The following is a 21,762-nucleotide window of genomic DNA, read 5'->3' as shown; positions in this document are numbered from 1 at the left end:
TAGCGAGCGGGCACAGGACAACAATTATAAAAAGCAAACAAATAATGCATTAACAATAGATCAAAAAATAACAACTTAAAAACATTTTAAATTTGGATTTTACAAAATAACATCAACTTATGGCGGTAACATAAAAAACATGCAAATTTTGAAAACAAAGTAAAAAAATAAAAAAAATAAATAAAAAATTAAAAAATTGCTTAAAATCCAGTTTTTTCTTTTATTTGGAAATATTACAAAATCACTACATTTTTGGGTTCCTTCATAGGCATAGACATATGACATTGTTTGGAAGCATTTTTAAACAGTTTAGACTTATGGCTGCCGGGCTGCCATATGAGTTTAGTTTATTTTGAAGAGAGTAAAATAAAACTGAAGAGAGAGCGTAACATCAACAAAATGCAAAATAGGCAAACCATACTTCATTTTGTTGGCTTTGTATAGCTACCTTTTGAGTGAATTTTTTAGGATACTTTTATAAACCAAAAACGTGAAGATTAATATCCATTGTGTAGAAAGTCCCCACGGAAGGAGTCTAAAGTATGACTTCTTCAAATATGTTTTCAAAGAATTCAACTTTGTTTTTTTTGGGGGGAAACTACTACCATGATGATGTTTGTTGGGATTAGAAGTTAATGTCGAAGTCGTTGTAGTTATTAATTCGTTGCAGCTTTTCTTTTATAATATTTTTTGTAGTATATCATTATTTTGTTGCTTAAGTCTTCTAATGTTTTCTTATGTGACTTTTTTGTATATATCATTTACTCCATGGGTACATATATTTGGTTTAATTATTATACGAGTAGTAAATAATGATGAGATACGTAGGTATATTTTTTTTATTTCCTTCTTGTGTCGTGTTTTTTTATTTCTTATAATGTAAAGAAGAAAGTGTTTCTTCATTTCATTGTGTGTTATTAGTGTATTTTATTTTTGAGTTATTATTGTTTATTTTATATATAAAATTAAAGTTAGAAAATAAAGCGTTGATATATGTTTTTGGTTACGTTTTCTGTTTGTTTCCTTGATAATAGACCCTGTGATGGGTTCTTCTCTTATTTTTATTAATTTTTCTCATTTCTGCAAGGACCACAATGCCTTAGGGTCCTTAATAACTTATGGTAACCATAAAGTTCTGTCATTATACAAATTACTGTTTTAGAAATGAGATTTTCTAATCTTTTATTTTAGGAGTATTTCTTTTTTTTTGTTTTCTTGGTAATATAGTTTGTGATTTTTTCATTTTTATTATTTACTTTATATGATTTATATTTTTTTAAGTTTTCATTTTTTTTTTGTGTTAAATATTTTTTTCTTTACTGAACTCTTGTTGGATTTCTGTGAAGATTATTGAAAAATCTGAACTGCAGACGTAAATCAAGATCTTTCTTACTGTAATCGAGAGAAAGAAAGAAATAAAAAATAAAAGAAATAATAAAATAAACATAAATTAAAACAACACATTGAATGTTTAATACATAAAATAAATAAATAAATAATAAACGTAGAAACTAGGATGGTAAAACGTAATTTGTTTGTTCAAATGAAAGGAGGACTAGGAGGATACGTATACGCAACAAAACAAAAAATAAGAGTCAACAACATTTAGAATCACAGTTGGGTACAAAAACATCGAGGAAGTGATCAGATTTGGTCTCTAGTTTCTAAGCCAACCAGAGGTGCTATCAGAGAAAGAACAGAAATTGGTAGGTAGTATAGAAAACAAAATCATAGGCCTGGACAAAAATCAGGTATATATTTGAGATGATCAGACAGATGATATGATAATAAGTTATGAAAATTGAATTGGGGAGAAAAAAGTAGACATTTGTGTGTCATGGCAGAATGTTATTATTAAAAAAAAAACAAGTTTTCATTAGGCCGTAAAAGGAATGCAAATCTAGCCAAGACACTCAACAATGTACTTTAATCTAATGATTCAATTATGGCGTCCAAATGAAAATCAACCAGAAGGATATGAGAGATATTAAAATGACAGCAGAATGTGACCGCTTTTTGGATTGACGACTGTGATTTATAATAAAGCCTTTAATTATGCCATTTCTAAGATGGCTATTTGGTATTATAGTGAAAATCATGTGACAGACAAGGGATAAAACGAAGGAAATTGAGGATCTCTGATCTTGGAAACGACGAGCAAGAAAAAAATACAACTTAAAGGGGTTATTCACATTCAAATAAATAATAACAAAAATATACAGAAAACTTGATGAATAATGACGATGAATACAGAGAGAGATGAACGACAAAGAAGATGAAAGCATACATGACAAAAGAGATGAGGAAAAAAAAACAGAATCATACTTGAAAATATACAACAAATGAGAGGAATAATTATGTACAAATATAAATTGGTCTGCAATTATAAACATATTTGGAGTGTAAGATAAACATAGGATACACAGAGAAATATCAATAAACACAATCAACATTGAAGCATTTTTCTGAAATGTGTTTTGATTTGAAGCATTTTTACAGTATTGAAATGTAAGTTTGGATCTGCTATTCCAAACACGTATAAGAAACTCTGATGACTTTAGCTTTCAGGCTGGCTGTATTGTATGTTTTTGTTGGGGGAGTTTTATTTGGTGTGGCTGTTTGGTGGTAGTGACTATGTGTGTAACGCATTTTTTGTACACAGCTTAAAGTTGAAACTGTTCTTGCTGGATTGTGTGGGAAGTTTTTGGTGTTCATTTTATGATTGTGTCCTTTTTTACAGACTAACTCACGTATGGGATTTATAGCTGGTAAGATCTTCATTATAAGCTGGCATATCAGCGGCAGCAGCAGCAGCTATGGCAGACATCGATGACATGGACGACGAAGCCGAGGACACTCTCCGTGATCCTTCATTCGAGGAGGCCACAAAATCAAAATCAAAAACACTATTACCGCCGCCACCACGTATAACCATATTGTCGGGATCAACCTCTACCTCATAGTCGGCACGAGGTTGAGGTGATGGCGAGGGTGAAGGTGATGGTGTTATGGGACTTCCACGAACCACCATATTATCAGGATCCACCTCGACCTCATATTCGACGCGAGGTATTGGCGAGGGTGAGGGCGATAGCTCCATTGAAGGTGGAGCAATGTAATCCATGCCCTGATTGGCCGGTGGCAATAAGAGCTTGGGCAAATTGGGTTTAAGTTTTTGTACACGTACAACTGATACATTTGCGATGATAATTGATTGACATATATATAATTTTTGAAGGGAGAATTTTCAATTTCGATGCGTATTTTTTGGTTAATTTACACGTGTATATTGAAGAATTTATGTAGATTTCGAATTGGATTTATTTAGAAAATAATAACAGAATTAAAATAATTAATAGTTATGAATATAATTAGAGAAAAAAATAAACAACAACAAATTACAAAGAAATATTACAGGAGAATATTAAACAAATATTACACAAAGGATATATAGAGAGAGGGAACAAAGAGAAATTAAGGGAAATATAAACCACAATTAAACAAATTGGGAAAGGAGTGGGGATATTGATTTCATTTAAGACGACTAAGTCAACAAATGATTCGAAACTACAAATCTACAAGAAATTAATGCGTATATGATAAAAACGAAACGATACGGTAATGGGCGGCGAACTTAGGATAATTGCACACAAATGAGTTGAAGAGGATTGGAGAACCAAGGAGTAGTTATAAAACAACAACAATAACACAGGTTTATATATTTTCAATTAATTCTGTTCCATTTTTTTAGAGAAAAGTCCCCTATTGGCTTTCAAAACGTATACTATTTTTTATCTATTTTTGTTTTATTTTAAATTTTCAACAAATAACAAAACAATAAACACATTATAATAACAACAACCAAAACAAATATTGGGTGAACTTTTTGTTTAAAAAGACATGAAGAAAACCATTTTCACGCATCATTACTGGTTGGTTGGTGGGTTATCAGACGCAGACAAAATACGTTGACGAGATATTGGTTGTTGGATGATTCTTTTCTGGTGGAAAGTAAACGTAGTGTTAAATTTTCCAAATAAGGTGGAGATTTACAAGGTAAGGTACACATCATATTACCTGAATCGATAATTAGATATCATAACCAGCATATTTTAGAGCGCGATCTTTATTATTGATACTTCAGAATGAGGCTCTATAGATTCCAAGGAAATTTAAAATGCTACTTTAAAGTATAAGTTAAAATTGGGGAAAAAATAAAACTAATTTCTAAACTATGGACATGAAAGGAAAATTGAGTTTTCCTTAAACAGAGTCATTCTTATCTGATTGAGAAGTATTAAAACCGAAAAAAGGTCAATGTCTGTTTCTACGTAAAACCTAATGAGTTGCATAATAGATGCAATATTGAATTTCCATTGACCTTTTCGATATACTGTTGATTTCTACAAAAAAAGGAAATTTTGATATTTATTATTTTTTCTCATATTATTGAGCATTTTTATGAATTCTTACTGTCACTAGTTCATGGAGGGAACTTTACTTTCTTCGTCAAAAAAATTTAAAAATACTGAAAACCCGTGAAGGAAGCATGATTCTTTTACATTGTAATAGAGGACTGTCCTACTGGTCTCTTCTACAAATAAAATACCTTGTTTCTGTCTTCTGTAAAGGACAAATTTTATCATCTGGTATCAGTCCTTCGATATTCTATTTATGGGCGGTCTGTTTATTTTAAAGCAATTACCAACTGTAGAAGTTATAAGTAAGCCATGAACAACTGTTGTTGTACCCGAAATGGATTCCCGAATGACGAGCTTGAGTCGTTTTGATCACAATATCGTGTCAACAAGAACTACAAAAATTCTAATAAAATGAAATTAAGGAAACAAAATGAACAAAGTCCATTCATATATTCGTGCGAACATTTTAAATTTCCTTTTCATCTAAATCCTCGTTATTCTTGGTCATGGCTAAGGCTTCCGTAACACTGCGAGGATTAGAGCACAATAGTAATATCTCATCCGTGTTACTGTTGTTATTGTTGTTGTTGCTGCGGTTGTTGCCATTGTCATCAGCAGCATTTGAAGACTTGTGCATATGATTAATAATACTCATATTGTTCGAATTGTTATTGTTGTTGTTGCTATGATATTCCAATGATAAATCATTGAGAATGGTGCTGTTGCTACAGTTGCTCTTATTATTCATATTAGTCACATGGGTTATTGTTGTTGTTGTTGCAACATTAGCATTATTCTCCAAATATTCCTGCTTAACATATGCACGTGATGATGACATTGCTGATGACGACACCGACGACGATGATAATGTTGCTGATGATTGTGACAATGATGTATTATTATCATCATTGATAGATGAATCAACAGTTGTAACATTTTTATTTATAAACGACAATGGTGCAGCATGAGCAGCAGCAGCAGCGGTATTAACTACCGCTGACGTTGGAGACGTTTTGCCATAATTTACATTGTGACTGCTTTTATCGAGTAATGAAATACATGTCGATGGTAAGATTGTGCCTGATGATGGCGATGATTTATTATTTTCCAATACAATGCTTTTATCTGGTGATGTAGTAGCTGATGATGACAACAATAACAATGATGGTGGCATTGGTAATGGCGGTGGTGGTGATGCTGTTGCTTTAAATGGTGATATGCGTGATGAAACTAAACTATTATCATCGTTTTCACCTTCACCTGTTTGTTTGTGCGACGTTTTGATGTGTTTTTTTTTTTTTGTTTATAAAAAATAAACCAAATTATCAGAATATTTGCCAAACTACCAAAGGGTTTTGATTTTTTTAAAACTAACTAAACCTTAAGGAAAGAACATTGTGGAGGGGGTCGATACAAGAGAATAAGATAAAAAAAAAATACGCAGTTGTAGAAAGTGGAAAAAACCAACGATGCCTCTTTAAACCGTACAGCTGCATAAACTTGTTTTAAAACTCTCTGAGCTAATAGGATGCTGTCATAGAGACAATTTTCCTCTGCTATAACTACTTTTCGATACTTACTTCTGTCAATGTTACGTTGCAAATGTGCAGCAACTCTATGACGGGCATCATTGAATTCAAGATGTAGACCCAATCTAAGCAGTGAGGTGTTCTTCTCCACTAAATCGGTAATTTCCATTTCAATCTTATTACCCAAAACTTGTGATCTCTGAAAAAATGTGGAAATAAAATATTAATTATTGAAAATTTCAATTAAATGAACAAAGTTACACAAGGTCAAATAATGAAATGAGAAAAACAGGCAACGATCAATTCGACAATTTGTCGAATAAAATTTTGTATGATTGTGCGGGCGATTTAATTGTCATCTCCTCTTGGTCAAACTGTATATAGGCTTCGAGCGTGATTAATATTATTACATTCTGTTTTTGAACGACAATTCGAAATTGAACTCGAAAGAACAGCACCGATTCCTTGTCCTTTTTTCAAAATGTCTCCTTTTTAAAAAAGAAAAGATTAATCTTGAAGCCGGCGAATTTCTTTCGAGTTAACTTTCGTATAGTATAGGAACTGGTCCAAGGAAAGGATTTTTCGTGTAGTGTTCATGATAAGTTGAGGGTTTATGTCATGGAAAAGTTTGTTTGAGTATTTTTTTTTTTCAAAAGGATGTTGTAAAAGTTGGGAAAAATTGGGTCGGGTTCGAAGTATGTTAGATAAAGAGGAGTATGGTTTGGTTTTGGTAAGTACTAATTATTAATTATCGAATCGATTTGTTTATACAGACATCTCAAAAACAATTTTTTGCGATTTTTAAAAATTCGGTGAGACCTACGAAGTCTAATATTTTAAAGAAATCAATATAAACAAATCGATTCGATAATTAATAATTAGTATTTATAGAGGTTTTTAAAGCGAACAAAATCGATGTTGAATAGAGATAATACTCTAGTGATTCTATTACCACCCCCAAAAAAGGTTGATTCTATTGATTAAAGTTTAATATCTTCTTAGACCTTGTGTAACATATATTCTAAATCATTGCGACTTACCTGATTGGAGGCTCTGAATTCCTCAATGGTGCGACACTTAAGTAGGGCTTGCACTAATTTAACTATGACAGGCGGACTGATGAAATTTGTTTCGACATTTAATACTCTCAAGGTTTTGCTTTTCTCAATGGCCTCGGCCAGCAATAGAGCTAACTTATCGGTTAAACCGACATTTGTTAGGGACAGTACTTCCAAGTGTTCATTACCGGGCAGTGCATTAATCAATTGTTCCAATTTTTCCTCGGAAATATTCTGCAGAAACAAAATCAAACAAATAAAGAAGCGAACATTAGAACATTTGATATTATCATTCAAATCAATTTCCTCACACATACCTTGATGTTATTCAAATTCAAATCAATCAATTTCTCATCATCATCCTTGACACGTCTTATGGACTCCTCAACGTCTGTATCGTTTGGTGGATCCATGGGATAGACTTTTTGTTGTGTCGACTTGGTGATGCCATCCCAACCCATGCCAACGGGTTGACCTTTGTTCAACAGCGAAGCATGATATTGATCTTGATTCATCATTGAGTGGAAACCCAATATAGCTGCCAAATCAATAATTTCTTCTTGTGTAGCATCCTTCAAAGCGCTCTCATATTCATCGCCCAAATCAATGGCAATCTTTTCCTCGGCCTCAACATCACGTTGATCACGTGGTGGCGGTACCCATTTCTTACCACGCACGGTACCCTTAACATAGGGTTCAAACTCTGGTTGATCGGGAGTTTCAATGGCTTGCTTGTTGATGTGTTCAATGAGCTTTTTGCGATTCAAGGGACCGGTGGGGTCCTTGGTGCACTCATAGCTGCAACGTTGATCGGGGGGCAAGAAGTTGTCCTGAAATTAAAAAAAAAGTGTTTGTATTTTAAATAGTGTCTGGAAAATGATATTTTTTTGGCAAAGTCACTCGTTTATTTTTACAATTATTTGTGAAGAATTATCAAGCCATAGTCGTGGACTTTTTGGGTATATTTTTTTTAAAGGACAGTTAGGACAATATTGGGTCATAATTGTGAATAATTAATGAACATTTTTGAAAGACTATTAGAGTCATAATGGAGGATTTTTTATTTTTGGAGAAATATGTGACTCAAATTGGTTGATTTTTATGAATATTTTTTTTTTAAATTACTATCATATCCATTATCGGACTGTTGGATCCAAATCGGGGATTTTTAAGGACATTTTTCGGAACTATTTGAAAAAAACAACGAGATTTCAGATATTTAAAAAAAAAAAGCAAAATATTTGTGAAGGTTAATCAGAACTATAATTGTGAAGTTTTTTATAAATATTTTTTAATACTATCGGAGGCATGATTTTGAATTTTTAAGAATCATCATCGATGATTTTAGAAATAGTTTTTGAAGGACTAGCAAAACCATACACATGATTATTTTAAAAATAATAATTCTTGAAGGACGATCAGAGTCATTGCCGTGTAAGAATATTTTTAAGGGACTAACCGAGGCATATTTAGACTATTGGAGCCATACCAATTTTTTAAATCTTTTCAAGGGCGAAATGTTCATATTTAAGAGTAATTAATGAAGGACTAACAAAGGCACAATGAGAAAAAAAAACTGGAACAAATTCAAACGCCATAATTTTAACATTTTTTTTAATTTTACTGAAAGAAAGCAAAAAATGTCGGAAATAACATCAAATTTTAGAATAAGTTAAGATTTGTTCGAATTGGTCACCTATGGCACGAATTATGGCCTGTGAATGAAATGGTGAATGAAACCGTCACACGCTGCCCGAATGGTACTCTGCGGTATTTTGGCTCATTCCTGGCGAAGCGCTTGCTTCAGGTGATGGACACTTTGGTATTTCTTAGTACAAACCTTGCTTTCCAAAATACTCCAGATACAATAGTCTAACGGATTGGTATCCGGATATTTTGGTGATCATTGTGCGCTGAAAATGAAGCGAGAAAGAAGGCGCACATTTTCAGCTGACCTCTTTGGCAAGTAAACACGGTCATTTTGTTTGTCTACAAACTACTGGACAACGAATGTTTTCTCATCGGAGAAAACCAAATTCGGCAGTTCACCACTTTCGGGCAAGCGATGCAACTCTTTAGCTCTGCGTCTATTTTGCGGTGTAAGTTCTTGCACTTTTTGGAATTTCAATGGCCGAGCTCATTTTTCATTATTTGCCGAACGGAATATTGTGTATGTTCAGCTCACGAGCCATTTTTCGGCCACTGCGACGCTGGTTTCGATCAAGTCGCTTCTTTAATTTTCGAACCATTTCTGATGATGTTGCTGCTTCCGTGCACTTCCTTAACGTCGGGCTATGCCACTAGCGACACGGCAACGACGATGGTACGAGACACAAGAGATATATTCACATTTAAATGCTGGAACGATAGCCTATTGTGGTTTTCCAGTCAAATATAAAGAAATCACACTATCACGCTTGAATTCCATTACGAAAAACTTTTTTTCTGGAAAATTCTCACCGAAATGCTTTTCTACGCTTGTAAGCAATATAATGAGCTGTCACTGGAATAATTTCAACAGCTGTCGGACGAGTGGCTTAGAAATGAAGTTGGTTGCAGTTTTTTCATCCCACCCTGTATAATTGTGGATTTTTTGGGAATAATTTGAAGCCTACAATCGTGATTTTTTTAAAAGATAATATCTAAGAACCTTTATGTTCACAATCTTGCATTTTGTGAATAAAAATTGCAAGGCCTTACAGTCCACGTTCTCCGATTTTTTCGCAAACTTTTAAGTCTAAAGGCCTTGATTTTTTAATAATAGTTTTTGAAAGGCCTTTAGTTTCCCAATCGAAAATTTTTAATAATATTTAAATAATCTTTAAGTCAACTATATTAATTTTTCGGACATCTTCAAAAGGACAGTTAAGACACTACAACCGCGGATTTAAGGAAACTTTTCTCCACAAAAGGCATTCCCTGGACTAATTTTCTTCTTCTTATTATTTTTTTTATACTTACATCAGGATCGACTTCCTTGGCCAATATGTTAATTTCCTCGGGCGACAATTGAGCCAATAATGTTTCAACATCGACATCATCATATTCACTCAAATCTTTGCCGTACAATTTAGCTGGGGCAGTTAAACTGGAAGTTTTTGTGGTCGATGAAGTCTGCAAAGATAGAATAAAAAAAAAACAACAACAATTAGTTATGTTTCAAACACTTTTTTTTCACAATGTTAACAAAATACTTGAAACAAAAGAAAACAAAATATGGATAACAAACTTTTCTCAAGGGCAATGTTTGCGGTGGTGGCTGAGGAGCTCTTCTTTTCACTTTGGGTACATGTTTCAGTTTGATGCGTTGAAATTCAGGCAAGTCACTTGATATCGATGATCTCTTTGAATCTCCTGAAGAGGACGACAAGGATGGCTCAGACATGGTGTTGTTTTTTTCTTTGTTTTAATTTTTTTTTGAATTTTAGTTTTTTTTTATTTTACTTTTGTTTTGAACAATGCCACGGTGTGTTGCTTACTAAATCAAGCTCAAGCTTAAGGTCAATAGTGAACCCTGTCCAGTAGCTAAGACGACATATTCATAACCAAAGGGAAAAGTCAGCAACAAAACAAAACAAAAAATTATTACCGCCAACAAAAACACAAAATAATCGATATCAATAAAAATTTGACAAAATCCAATTAGAAGCAGGAAAAACAAAGACAACATTTAAATAAACAATAATTCCTTGGCATTAAGATTCAATTTTTTTGCGGCGTGAGTATGTGTGTTTGGTTGGTTGGCTTACCATGGCTGAGAACAATAAAAAAAAACAAATAACAATTCCAAGGAAAATGTTTACAAAAAAAACCGAAGAATTGACTTTTTGATCTTTTACTTGATGCCCCCAAAAGTAGCGAGTCGTTCTTTTTAAGCTTCACAAATGCAACTGATCTTCGAAGTCATACTCGAACCCTGCTGAAGTCTGCCATGGAGCTCAAACTGTTGAGTCAAACAAAAATGAAAAAAAACTGAAGCAAAACACAAAACGAAAAAGGTTAAAAGACAAGCCCATGTGGCGGACGGACACAAACGACAACTGTTTCTTGGCCCGCAATGATGACGCTGTTATTGTGGGCCCAAACCCCAAAGTAGACGTCAACAACAACAAAAATGCAAAAAAAAAACAACATCCAAAGAAACCAAAACAAAGAACCATAAAAACACGGTAACAACAACGTTAGTAGTAGCAGCAACAAAAGGTACTGATTTCTTTGGCTTTAATGTCCGTCAGTATGTCTGTCTGTCGTCATTTAAACTAATGTCAGCAGTTGGTCGGTCAACCCCAACAGAATATAAACTTTAAGCTGTTGCTCCTCCATCTGTTTTTGTTCATTACGCTTGGTTGGTTATAGTTGGTTGTTGGCTTGATAGTTTGCTATCAGCCATTTGGTTGCTTCCCCAGCCAATATTTGTCCAGCTCGAAGCTCTGTTTTTTTTTGCTTTGTTAACGGAAATCAGTGGCTAAGATCAAATCTTTCGGACCCATTTAAAAGGTAAGCACCCAAACAAGAAGTGAACTGAGCTAACGACGACGTTAGTTCATTGCACAGAGCAGATGTTAAAATCAAAAGAGGAAAAAATGAATTACTAGAAAAGGTAAATGGCGAACATGTTGAGTGTAAAAACACAACATAAAACGCCAAGAATCATAAATATTATTTATATAATGATGTGATAGAATTGAAATAAATTGTGGGTGAACGATAAGTGGCGAGTAATATATTTAATACACATTCTCACACACACATTGAGATAATAAGAAGATACATTGAAAACATATTGACCTACTATTTTACCAGGCCCCAAATATTTTGAGGAAGGGGTCCGATAACCTCTAAGTGGCAGTTGTGTATATTTATTTTTAAAAAAGTTACACAATTTTTTAATGGAAATGGTGCCGTTAAGCATAGTTTATTCCAAAACTTGTTTTATGTGCTCAGCGGGTAAAGTTCGATGCTAATATTTTCCTAAGCTTGTAGGTTCTTCTTTTAAAGGGCTAAAGGCAAAGTAAATTCTCCGCTTTTTGGTTTGGTTGTACTTTGGCATGTTCTTTTATCGAAATAAATAAACTTTAAAAGCGATGAACATACGACAGTTATTGCCTCCATTGTCACGCCTCAAAAAGCGTGACTCATGTAAATGAATTCGATAACAATAGAATAAACTTAGGCTTGTGTGTCAGACAAAGGCAATTTTATGAAAGAAAAACTCGCTTAAAAGGCAATTCTACGGAAATTGTCATAAAAGATCTGTGGGTATTCTTATACAATATTTGAGGATTTTATTAAAGAGGATTTTAGAATATCCATGAATCTTCTCATAAAGCACTTATGGATATTTTCACACAAGGGCTATGGATCCAGTTTTATAGAGGATCCTCGTTTTTATAGAACATCTTTAGTAGTTCTATGATTTTTCCATTGGGGGTAATTGTATCTTCTCATAAACAGCACGTGCATCTTTCAAATTCATAAATCATTTCATAGACGATAGAAGAAGGAGTTTCTTATAGAAGATCTATGAACCTTTTTTTTTAAATAGATCTCTTCTCTTTCCAAAAGTCTGTGGATCTTTTCATAAAAAAATCTATCATTGAAGATCTAAGGGTCTTCTCTCAAAAAATCAATAGTTTTATCTCATAGAACATCAATTGGTTCCCTCATATCTGTGAGTTATCTCATAGAAGATATACAGCATCCAACTTCAGACTGCTCGTCCGACAGCTGTTAACATTATTCCACTGACAGCTTTGTTTGCAAGCGCACAAAAGCATTTGCTGAGAATTTTCCAGAAAAAAAGTTTTTTGTGACGGAATTCAAACGTGATAGTGTGACTTCTTTATATTTGGCTGGGAAACCACAGGTAAATATCGTTAGAGCACTCCAGCATTTAAATGTAAATAAATCTTTTGTGTCTCGTACCAACGCTCGTTACCATGATATTGGTAGCGTAGCCCGACGTCAAGGAAGTGGACGGAAGAAAACAGCAACATCAGCAGAAATGGTTGCAATTCCAAACAGCACACGAACTTACATCGCAACAGGAAGAAAATAGACTCAAATGAGCTAAAGAGTTGCTACGCTTGGCCGAAAGTGGTGCACTGCCGAATTTGGTCGTCTCCAATAAGAAAACATTCGTTGTCCAGCAGTTTGTAAACAAACAAAATGATCGTGTTTACTTGCCAAGAAGTCAGTTGAAATGTGCACCTTCGGTTGGCCACCAGAACTCAAGCGCCGGCCATGGTGATGGTGTGGGCCGCCATAACAGCCGATGGTCGCTTTCCGCTCATATTAATCGACCGTGGCTTCAGAATAAATGCCGAATATTATCGCGAAAATATTTTGGAGGGTGTATTAAAGGCTTGGGCACGCAAACAATTTGGCCGCAGACCTTGGACATTCCAACAGGACTCGGCACCATCGCACTTAGCACCCGCCACCCAAGAATGGTTACAAAATGAGGTCCTTCGCTTCATTTCAAGCGCACAATGGCCACCAAAATCTCCGGATACCAATCCGTTGGACTATTGTGTCTGGAGTATTTTGGCACTAAAAAATACCAACGTGTCGATCACCTCAAGCAAGCGCTTCGCCGGGAATGGGTCAAAATAGTACACATTTCCCAAACAAACAGAGACCTCAATATCAAATTGTAGAATTCAAGCCCTATCCCTTCACCCAGTACCAAATTTAGTACCTTGTAGTACTTTTCGTACAATTATAGTTTGCATTTCCCAGGCCAACTTCATATCTACCAGCAGAGACCTTAATATAAAATTTGTGTATCCCATCTCTATCCCTTCACTCAATACAAGGTGTAGTACTATTCGGTACTTTTCGTACAGTTATAATACACATTTCCGAAACCACCTCCATATGTTCAAACTACACATGCGAACCTAATACCAAATTTCGGATTTTAAGCACTGCCTGTTTACCTGATATCAAATTTTACTAAATATAGTACTATTTAGTACTTTTCGTGCATTTTTGGTACACATTTCCAAAACAACATCTCTATCACACAACAGGGATCTAAATACAAACTTTCAGCTTCATCCGTTCAACCTGAATCAAAATGTTCCAAATTTAGTATCAATATAGTTCGCACACTTAGTACCTTTATATATCTGTGGTCACAAGCAATAACCGCCTAAGTCGACTTAAGAAAGATCTGAGATATGTATGCTATCTTATTGAACTAACAAAACTAAACATGTGCGTGAAATCCCCATTTCTCTAGCAAAATTATTTAAAAAGATATAAGTAAAAACATATTGACATAAGTCGTAAAGAAACCCCATTACATATACAATAACCGCCTAAATATACTTCCGACCATGTTTCTATAATATATTAATTTTAATAAATAGCCTATAATGGGTTAAGCTGTTTTTGCATATTTTTTGTAAATCGTATTGCAATAAACAAGAGAGTTTGCATAAGAGCTTATGTAGAGATAAATGGATATTGCAAATTGAGAATGATTAAGAACACCTTCTATCTCTACATAAAATATTATTGCATATAGCTTTGTATGCTAGAAAGAGAGCAATATCTACATAAGCGAAAATTGCACATGGCGTATGCTCTCAGATTTTGTACAAATTGCAGTTAGGCTTTTATAATAAAAGCATTGTGTCAAATTGATTTCAGTTAAGCCATTTGGTCTAAACGTACAGAAGAGAATAAGAGTGTTTATAAAAAAAATATTAAAATATAATTCGGCGAAAAATAAACAAATATAATATGGAGAACAGTGAAAAGAAGCAGAAAATAGATTATGTAACAGGTAAGAGAATGGTGAACAAAATAAAAAAAAACTGTATTACTTAGTTGTTTGAATTTTTTACATAAAAAGATCGTGATGAAGGCAGTCGCATGAGTTTTTTGGAAAAAAAATTCTTTGCAAGACAACGATGAAAGTCGCATGTCTTTTTCAGAAAGCAGTAATGCTGAATTGCCAATCAATTTTTTTTCTACCCAACTACATACTAAAGCTGAAGAAGATAAGTCAACTAATCATGATGAATGTTTTGCAGGCATGAACATAAAATTCAAGAAACCTCAACTTGACACTTGTTCTTACTGCGATCAACTTAAAGCTAATATTAGTATTTGCAAACAGGAAGCAGATGCTATTCTGTTAGGCGATTTAGAAAATGATCTCACAACTCATCAAAGTTAAGCAGATTTAGCGTACGAATCGAAAAGGAATCACAAAGTTTTAGCCGCCAATGACTCAACAATCAAAATCTTTACTTTTGATTTACAGCAGTGTTTGACTACAACATTCTTAAGAAACTCAATAAGTTTTTAAAAAGGCAACTTTGGAGGTATAATTTAACCATTCATGACTGCATAACTGGTACCCCACATTGCTTTATGTGGCATGAAGCGTTATCTGCTCGTGGTGGCAACCAAATTGCATCGTGCTTGTTCAAGTTTTTAATCAATCTTGAATAAGTTAATCACACTATTTTTTATAGCGATTCCTGTGTGGGACAAAATAAGAACTCATTCGTATGCGCAATGTTCATATTGGCTCTTCAAATCAATCAAAATTTAGAAACAATAGATCATAAATTTTTAGAAACTGTAATAGAAAGGAAAAAGAAAAGGACAGACACTCAAACACAACATCCTCACGACTGGTACAATTTTGTTAGATGTGTAGGTACTAAACATAAATTTAAAGTCGTTGAAATGAATTCAGAAGATTTTTATAATTTTTCGCTATTATTAAAAACAAAGTTAATGTGGAGAAACACTAATCAAAATGGTGAGAGATTTGTTTGGAAAAATATTAGATGGCTAAGATATAGAAAAACTAATTTTGGAAGAATTGAATATAAAACCACATTAGATATAAATGCTCCCTTCCAAATTTTAAATTTGGTAAAACGCGGAATTAATTCAATGAAGAGAGACGACTTATATTTACTAAACGAGTGTGTCAAAATCAGCGAAAAAAAGAAAAAAGATCTGCTTGCTTTACTTCCATTTATAAACACATGTTTTCATCCTTTTTATAAAATTTTACAAACACAGGACTGTATTTATGTACATCCAGACTTAGTCGAAGATGAGCCAGACATAGATTTTATATATTCTTTTTTTATATATTCTTTTAACCTTCCAACGGTTTTAGTGGTAAGTATGTACATCTGTAATTAGGTTAAGTTTTCTTAAAATAAAATTTATGGAAAAATAATGCACTTGTTATGTATGAGTAGTTCGTTTTATTTTTTTCAACATGAACTATAAATAATCAAAAGGCCTAAGTTCAGTACGAGGAAATTTTCAATATGCAGTACCCGCCTAATTCGATATATGTCAGGCAACAAACGCAATAGTACTTTACAATAAAGACATAAGTCGAGATACTCTTTGCAAATTCCCCTTTTCCATTTACAATAACCATATATGTTTTTGTTTTTTAAATATCTTCTAAGTACATGAGATTTCCACTACCGTTTTTATTCTTAGCATTGCCTGTTTAATAATCTTTGATTTAGCATAACATTTTTCCTCATTCTCTTTCCTAAGTTTTTCAGAAACTCCTTTGTATATAAAAAGTGATTTTTCTCCAAAGCATGATTTTCGACTTAGGCTGTTATTGCTTGTGACCACAGATATATCAAACTTACTTTTCAACCTCATTCCAAATTTCAAGTTTTTAGCTCTATTAGAATTCCAAATGGTACCATTTTAGACGTTTAGTATCATTTTGGAACTTTTTGTAAGCTTAAAGTGCGAATTTCCAGAATTTTATTCAATTTTAAGTACATTTTAGTAATTTGTACTAAAACCCAGCATTATCACACGCCTAAAAGAAAACTTTATACTTCCCTTCAACACACCGATGTTAAATACAATAGAGCTTTGCCCCTTTTGTGATATGTAATTAATTACCACAAAAATTTTCCCTTTTCGTTGCAGAAGAAAAAAAAACAGCTATAGAAGCCAGAAAGAGCGAAAACAATAACAGGTAACTAAAGAAAACAAGTTCTTAAAGTGTCTGCAACCAATGAATCGGGGATATTGTTTACAAGGTGGTGCTCTGCTGCCTGTCTACAAGCATGATGGATTACCATATGGTGGTAAAGGCGACTGAAAAGAGGGAGAGGTGCAATTTTCATCATTCATCACAAAGTTAAAGTTAAAACATAAACAAAACAAAACAAAACCCTAAACCCTCGGCGCGGCGTCATTTATTCATTTTGGTTTGTGGTTGGTGAAATTTTGTTTGGTTTTTTTTTTCGGCTTCCACGAAATGAAACGTGATTGTTGTCGTCGTCGTCGTCGTAATCATTCCAAAATCAAATATTAATAAAACAAAGTAAGTTGAGGGAAAACTGAAAGTTTTTTTTTGGTTACCGGTCATTTGAGGATGAAACTACCATGGTTGACGAAAAAAAGGTAAAATCTTGACATATGTCGCTCACCTAAACATGTTTTTCGTTTTCAGTGTGTTGTTTTTTATTGAAATTTACCTTTTTTTGTTTTTACTTGATGGCCCCAACTGGTTGACCAAAACATTTCATTTTGTATTTCAATCCTGAACACCAAATGCTTTGCCTGTCTGTCCACAAAGAAGGAAATAAATGTAATTATGCGGTAATTTAAATCTCAACTCTATAATTTAGTGATTTCGGAAAAAAGGTTTCCCTTTTTCTTTGGTACCCACCTTAGTAATGGTCTTTATTGTTTCCTTCCTCTACAGGACGGAGGGAGGTAATCACGTTTCTGTATAGTTTTGACTTTCAAACGTGTTTTTAATTTGAAAAAAAAAAAACAATTTGTGTTGGAAGGGCTTTTAAGATTTAAGTTACCATATAGTGACAGCTTAGCCTGTACATAAGTCAACCAGGCATGAAGTAATGAATTATTCTTTTGGTTTTTTTGCTTGTACAAAAGTACGTGGTGTTGAAGTTGGGTTATAGTACCACTAGAGGTATAGGGGCACCATTAAATGGTTCTTTATTTTATGGCTTGAACACGAATATGGTGTTTTTTACTGTGTTTCATAAAAAAACCAAATGGGGTACAGTCTAAAATGGGAACACCTGCATGTGGGTGAGACGACCAAGGATGGGGAAATAAAGGTGAGGATGTATAAATGAATTTATTTTTAATATTTTCAAGCTACTAACATTTAAATAATAATACTAACAATAATAATAAATTATTATTATTGTTGATGTTGTTGTTTTTATTACTGAGCAAAAATCAACCTACTAAAACACGTTATTTAAAAAGGGAGGTAGAAACAATTATAGGATCAGCTATTTATCATTTGATTTTTAAACCAGTGCTTATTTCGTGAATGTTAACATTTAGCTCATGCCTGATTTGAAAGATAACTAGATTTATCCTTCCGCTAAGCGAATACAGGGTGAGGTAAAAAACAAAGTCAACCGCCATAATTTTTACATTTTTTTTTAAATTTTATTGAATGAAAGCAAAAAATATCGGAAATAGCATCAAATTTTAGAATAAGCTTAGATTTGCTCGAATTGGTCACCTTTGGCACGAATTATGGCCTTCAAACGGCCAATGACACAGTCACACGCTGCCTGAATGTTGCTTTGCGGTATTTTGGTCCATTGCCGGCGAAGCGCTTGCTTCAGGTGATCTACACTTTGGTATTTTTTAGTGCCAACCTTGCTTTCCAAAATACTCCAGACAATAGTCCAACGGATTGGTATCCGGACAATAGTCCAACGGATTGGTATCCGGAGATTTTGGTGGCCATTGTGTGCTGGAAATGAAGCGAGGAACCTCATTTTGTAACCATTATTGGGTGACGCGTGCTGAGTGCGATGGTGCTGAATCCTGTTGTAATGTCAAAGGTCTGCGGACAAAATGTTTGTGTGCGCAAGGCTTTAATACACCCTCCAGAATATTTTCGCGATAATATTCGGCATTTATTCTGATGCCATGGTTGATTAGTACGAGCGTACAGCGACCATCGGCTGTTATGGCGGCCCACACCATCACCATGGCCGGCGCTTGAGTTCTGGTGGCCAAGGTGCACATTTTCAGCTGATCTCTTTGGCAAGTAAACGTACTGCTGGACAACTAATGTTTTCTCTTCGGAGAAAACCCAATTCGGCCGTTAACCACTTTCGGCCAAGCGAAGCAACTCTTTAGCTCCTTTGAGTCTATTTTCTTTCTGTTGCGGTGTAAGTTCCTGCACTTTTTGGAATTTCAATGGCTTTACCCCGAGCTCATTTTTCAATATTTGCCGAATGGAATGTTGCGATATGTTAAGCTCACGAGCCATTTTTCGGCCACTGCGACACTGGTTTCGATCAAGTCGATTCATTACTTTTGGAACAATTTCTGCTGATGTGGCTGTTTTATTTCATCTACTTTCTTGACGTCAGGCTACGCTACCAGTATCACGGTAACGAGCGATGGTAAGAGACACAAAAGATTTACATACATTTAAATGACATACATTACATACATACATTAAAATTCTCACCAAAATGCTTTTGTAGCTTGTAAACAATATAATGAGCTGTCACTGGCATAATTTTAGCAGCTGTCGGACGAGTGGCTTAGGAATGACAGCAGTCTAAAGTTGGTTTCAGTTTTTTCATGTCACCCTGTATAGCATTTTCATTGGAAAAAAATTGTTTTGAAAGCTGTTGGTATCGAACTCACAACATTCGGTTTTGTATGTAGTTGGATAAGCAGAATTAATTACTTTGCTTTGCAAACTTTATAAGAATAACTCATTATCTTTTGGCCTGCGGGCAATGAAATTATTCGCTCGTGGAAATTATTTCGCTCTTGAAAAATTTGAAAACATAGCATTCCCGACCTAGCCTGTTTTTAAATTCATGTTTTCGAATGCCCCCAAAACGCACCTCTAAAATCTCGACAAAGTATAATTTTTTTTATTATTCCTTAAGATGTTTTTTTTTCTTTTTGTTTTCTTCATAAAAATATAGTGTATGTTTTAACAATTGAATTTCACATTGATTGTAATTGAGTGCTGTATGGGTATGAATACCAATTGAGTTCATGGTTATGTAGATGTAGATATATTGCTGGCATCATCACAACGGGCATTTGATATTGACAAACACATACATGGACTGTCGGTCGGACAATACACTCGCAAATAAAAACTATTTGAATTTGTTAGTTTTTTTCTTTTTATTAATACTTTTTTTGCTTATGGTATACCAACACGTTTTCGTCCACGAAAGATGGCATCGGTTGGGGGTCAAACCCCACAGGCTGCGTGATGAAATTGATCTTAAAAAATTTGGCTAAGCAAAATATAATATTGATGATAGATACCAGAAACGAAAACACGTATTACTTTATGACTATTATGACCTTTACCAATTGGAAATTGGAAAATAAATGGAGAAAAAAATATAAGAAAATAGGTAAAGGAAATTAACAAAGGTTGGTGGTAAAGGAAATTCGGACACACTCAAACTTGAAATATTTTTTATTGTTTATTTATTATTTTTTTATTGTTTATTCTTTTAAGAGACATAGTACCGAAGTCTTAAAAAAAATAGGTTTCGATACCGTGAACTACTGTTAACTCTCATAATTACACAAAATTGTAGGCCCAATATTTAAATATTTTTTTTCAACAAATCTGACGAATTTTGCAAAAATGATTATTACACTTTATTTGTCAAAGAAAACGATGACAAAAAAATCTATGTTGTCTAATATTATTTATTTTATTTTTCTTTTGTCTTTTAATGATGACGACGATGGCGAGTGTTGGATTGTCGCTGTAACGTGCGATAATTGCAGTAGCAACAGCTGTCTTCTAATTTAAATAATTAAATTTTGATAACAATAACTATTTAAATAGGAAAATATGTTGATTTCATTTAAAGCCAGAGCAAATTGAAACCACAAAAATTTAATAACGAAGAAAAATATGAAAAGTCTTTAGAAAAAAAACATTAGTTTGAAACGAATAAAGTCTGATTGAAAATAACTGTCAGTTTCGGCTAATCAAGAGGTATGGATTCATAATGGTGTCTATATATAGTTCAAAAGTTGTCTCAGAATCCTAAATCCTCAGAATTACTTTCAAGATTAAAAGTCCCACTCACACTCATTTGATTTTCCTCCATATATGTGTAAGTTTTCATACTAATTTATCAGCCCATCATATTATATTAATTAATAAATACAAACTATATTCTGCATTTATAATGGGTTGTTTCCTAAAAAATACAAGGCAACGTAACTTACTTTGTCATTACCAAGTAATGACTCACGACGGCTCGGCGTAAAGCCATTGAAATTCCAAAAATTGCAAGAACTTACAGCTCAACAGAAAGAAAATAGACTCAAAAGAGCTAAAGAGTTGCTTCACTTGGAGAACTGTCGAATTTGGTTTTCTCCGATGAGAAAACATTCGTTGTCCAGCAGTTTGTAAACAAAAAAAATTATCGTGTTTACTTGCCAAAGAGGTCAGCTGAAAGTGTGCACCTTCGTTTGGTCACAAGAACTCAAGCGCCGGCCATGGTGATGGTGTGGGCCGCCATAATAGCCGATGGTCGCTCTTCTCTTGTATTAATCGACCGTGGCATCGAAATAAATGCCGAATATTATCGCGAAAATATTCTGGAGGGTGTATTAAAGCCTTGGGCACGCAAACATTTTGGCCGCAGACCTTGGGCATTCGAACAGGACTCAGCATGCGCCACCCAAGAATTGTTACAAACTGAGGTTCCTCGCTTCATTTCCACCTCA

General features: G+C 34.0%; 1 protein-coding gene and 1 long non-coding RNA gene across 6 annotated transcripts in view; one reads left to right on the top strand and one right to left on the bottom strand.

The window, feature by feature from the left end:
• Nucleotides 1-21,762, bottom strand: part of LOC131800489 (tropomodulin-like) — a 75,292-nt gene that overhangs the window by 9,029 nt on the left and 44,501 nt on the right. For 2 of the 5 annotated variants that reach the window (XM_059118758.1, XM_059118757.1), the window contains exons 1-5: nt 10,238-10,408; nt 9,970-10,122; nt 7,326-7,838; nt 6,991-7,242; nt 6,002-6,149 (exon numbers count right to left, since the gene is read on the bottom strand). In XM_059118758.1, coding sequence (XP_058974741.1) covers nt 6,002-6,149; nt 6,991-7,242; nt 7,326-7,838; nt 9,970-10,122; nt 10,238-10,393 — 1,222 coding nt within the window. In that variant the 5' untranslated portion in view covers nt 10,394-10,408. Of the gene's footprint in view, nt 1-2,750; nt 3,190-6,001; nt 6,150-6,990; nt 7,243-7,325; nt 7,839-9,969; nt 10,123-10,237; nt 10,416-10,757; nt 10,778-21,762 lie in introns of those variants that run through there. The other 3 variants (XM_059118756.1, XM_059118754.1, XM_059118755.1) reach the window with 3 other exon arrangements.
• Nucleotides 16,958-17,369, top strand: LOC109612624 (uncharacterized). Its single transcript, XR_009341619.1, has 2 exons — nt 16,958-17,002; nt 17,067-17,369. It is a non-coding gene; the product is annotated as an uncharacterized LOC109612624 (long non-coding RNA).

Source organism: Musca domestica, unplaced genomic scaffold, assembly GCF_030504385.1.
Source record: "Musca domestica strain aabys unplaced genomic scaffold, Musca_domestica.polishedcontigs.V.1.1 130, whole genome shotgun sequence".
Lineage (NCBI taxonomy): Eukaryota > Metazoa > Arthropoda > Insecta > Diptera > Muscidae > Musca > Musca domestica.
The sequence above is the reverse complement of the archived record's forward strand: the minus strand, read 5'-3'. Positions and strand labels throughout refer to the sequence as shown.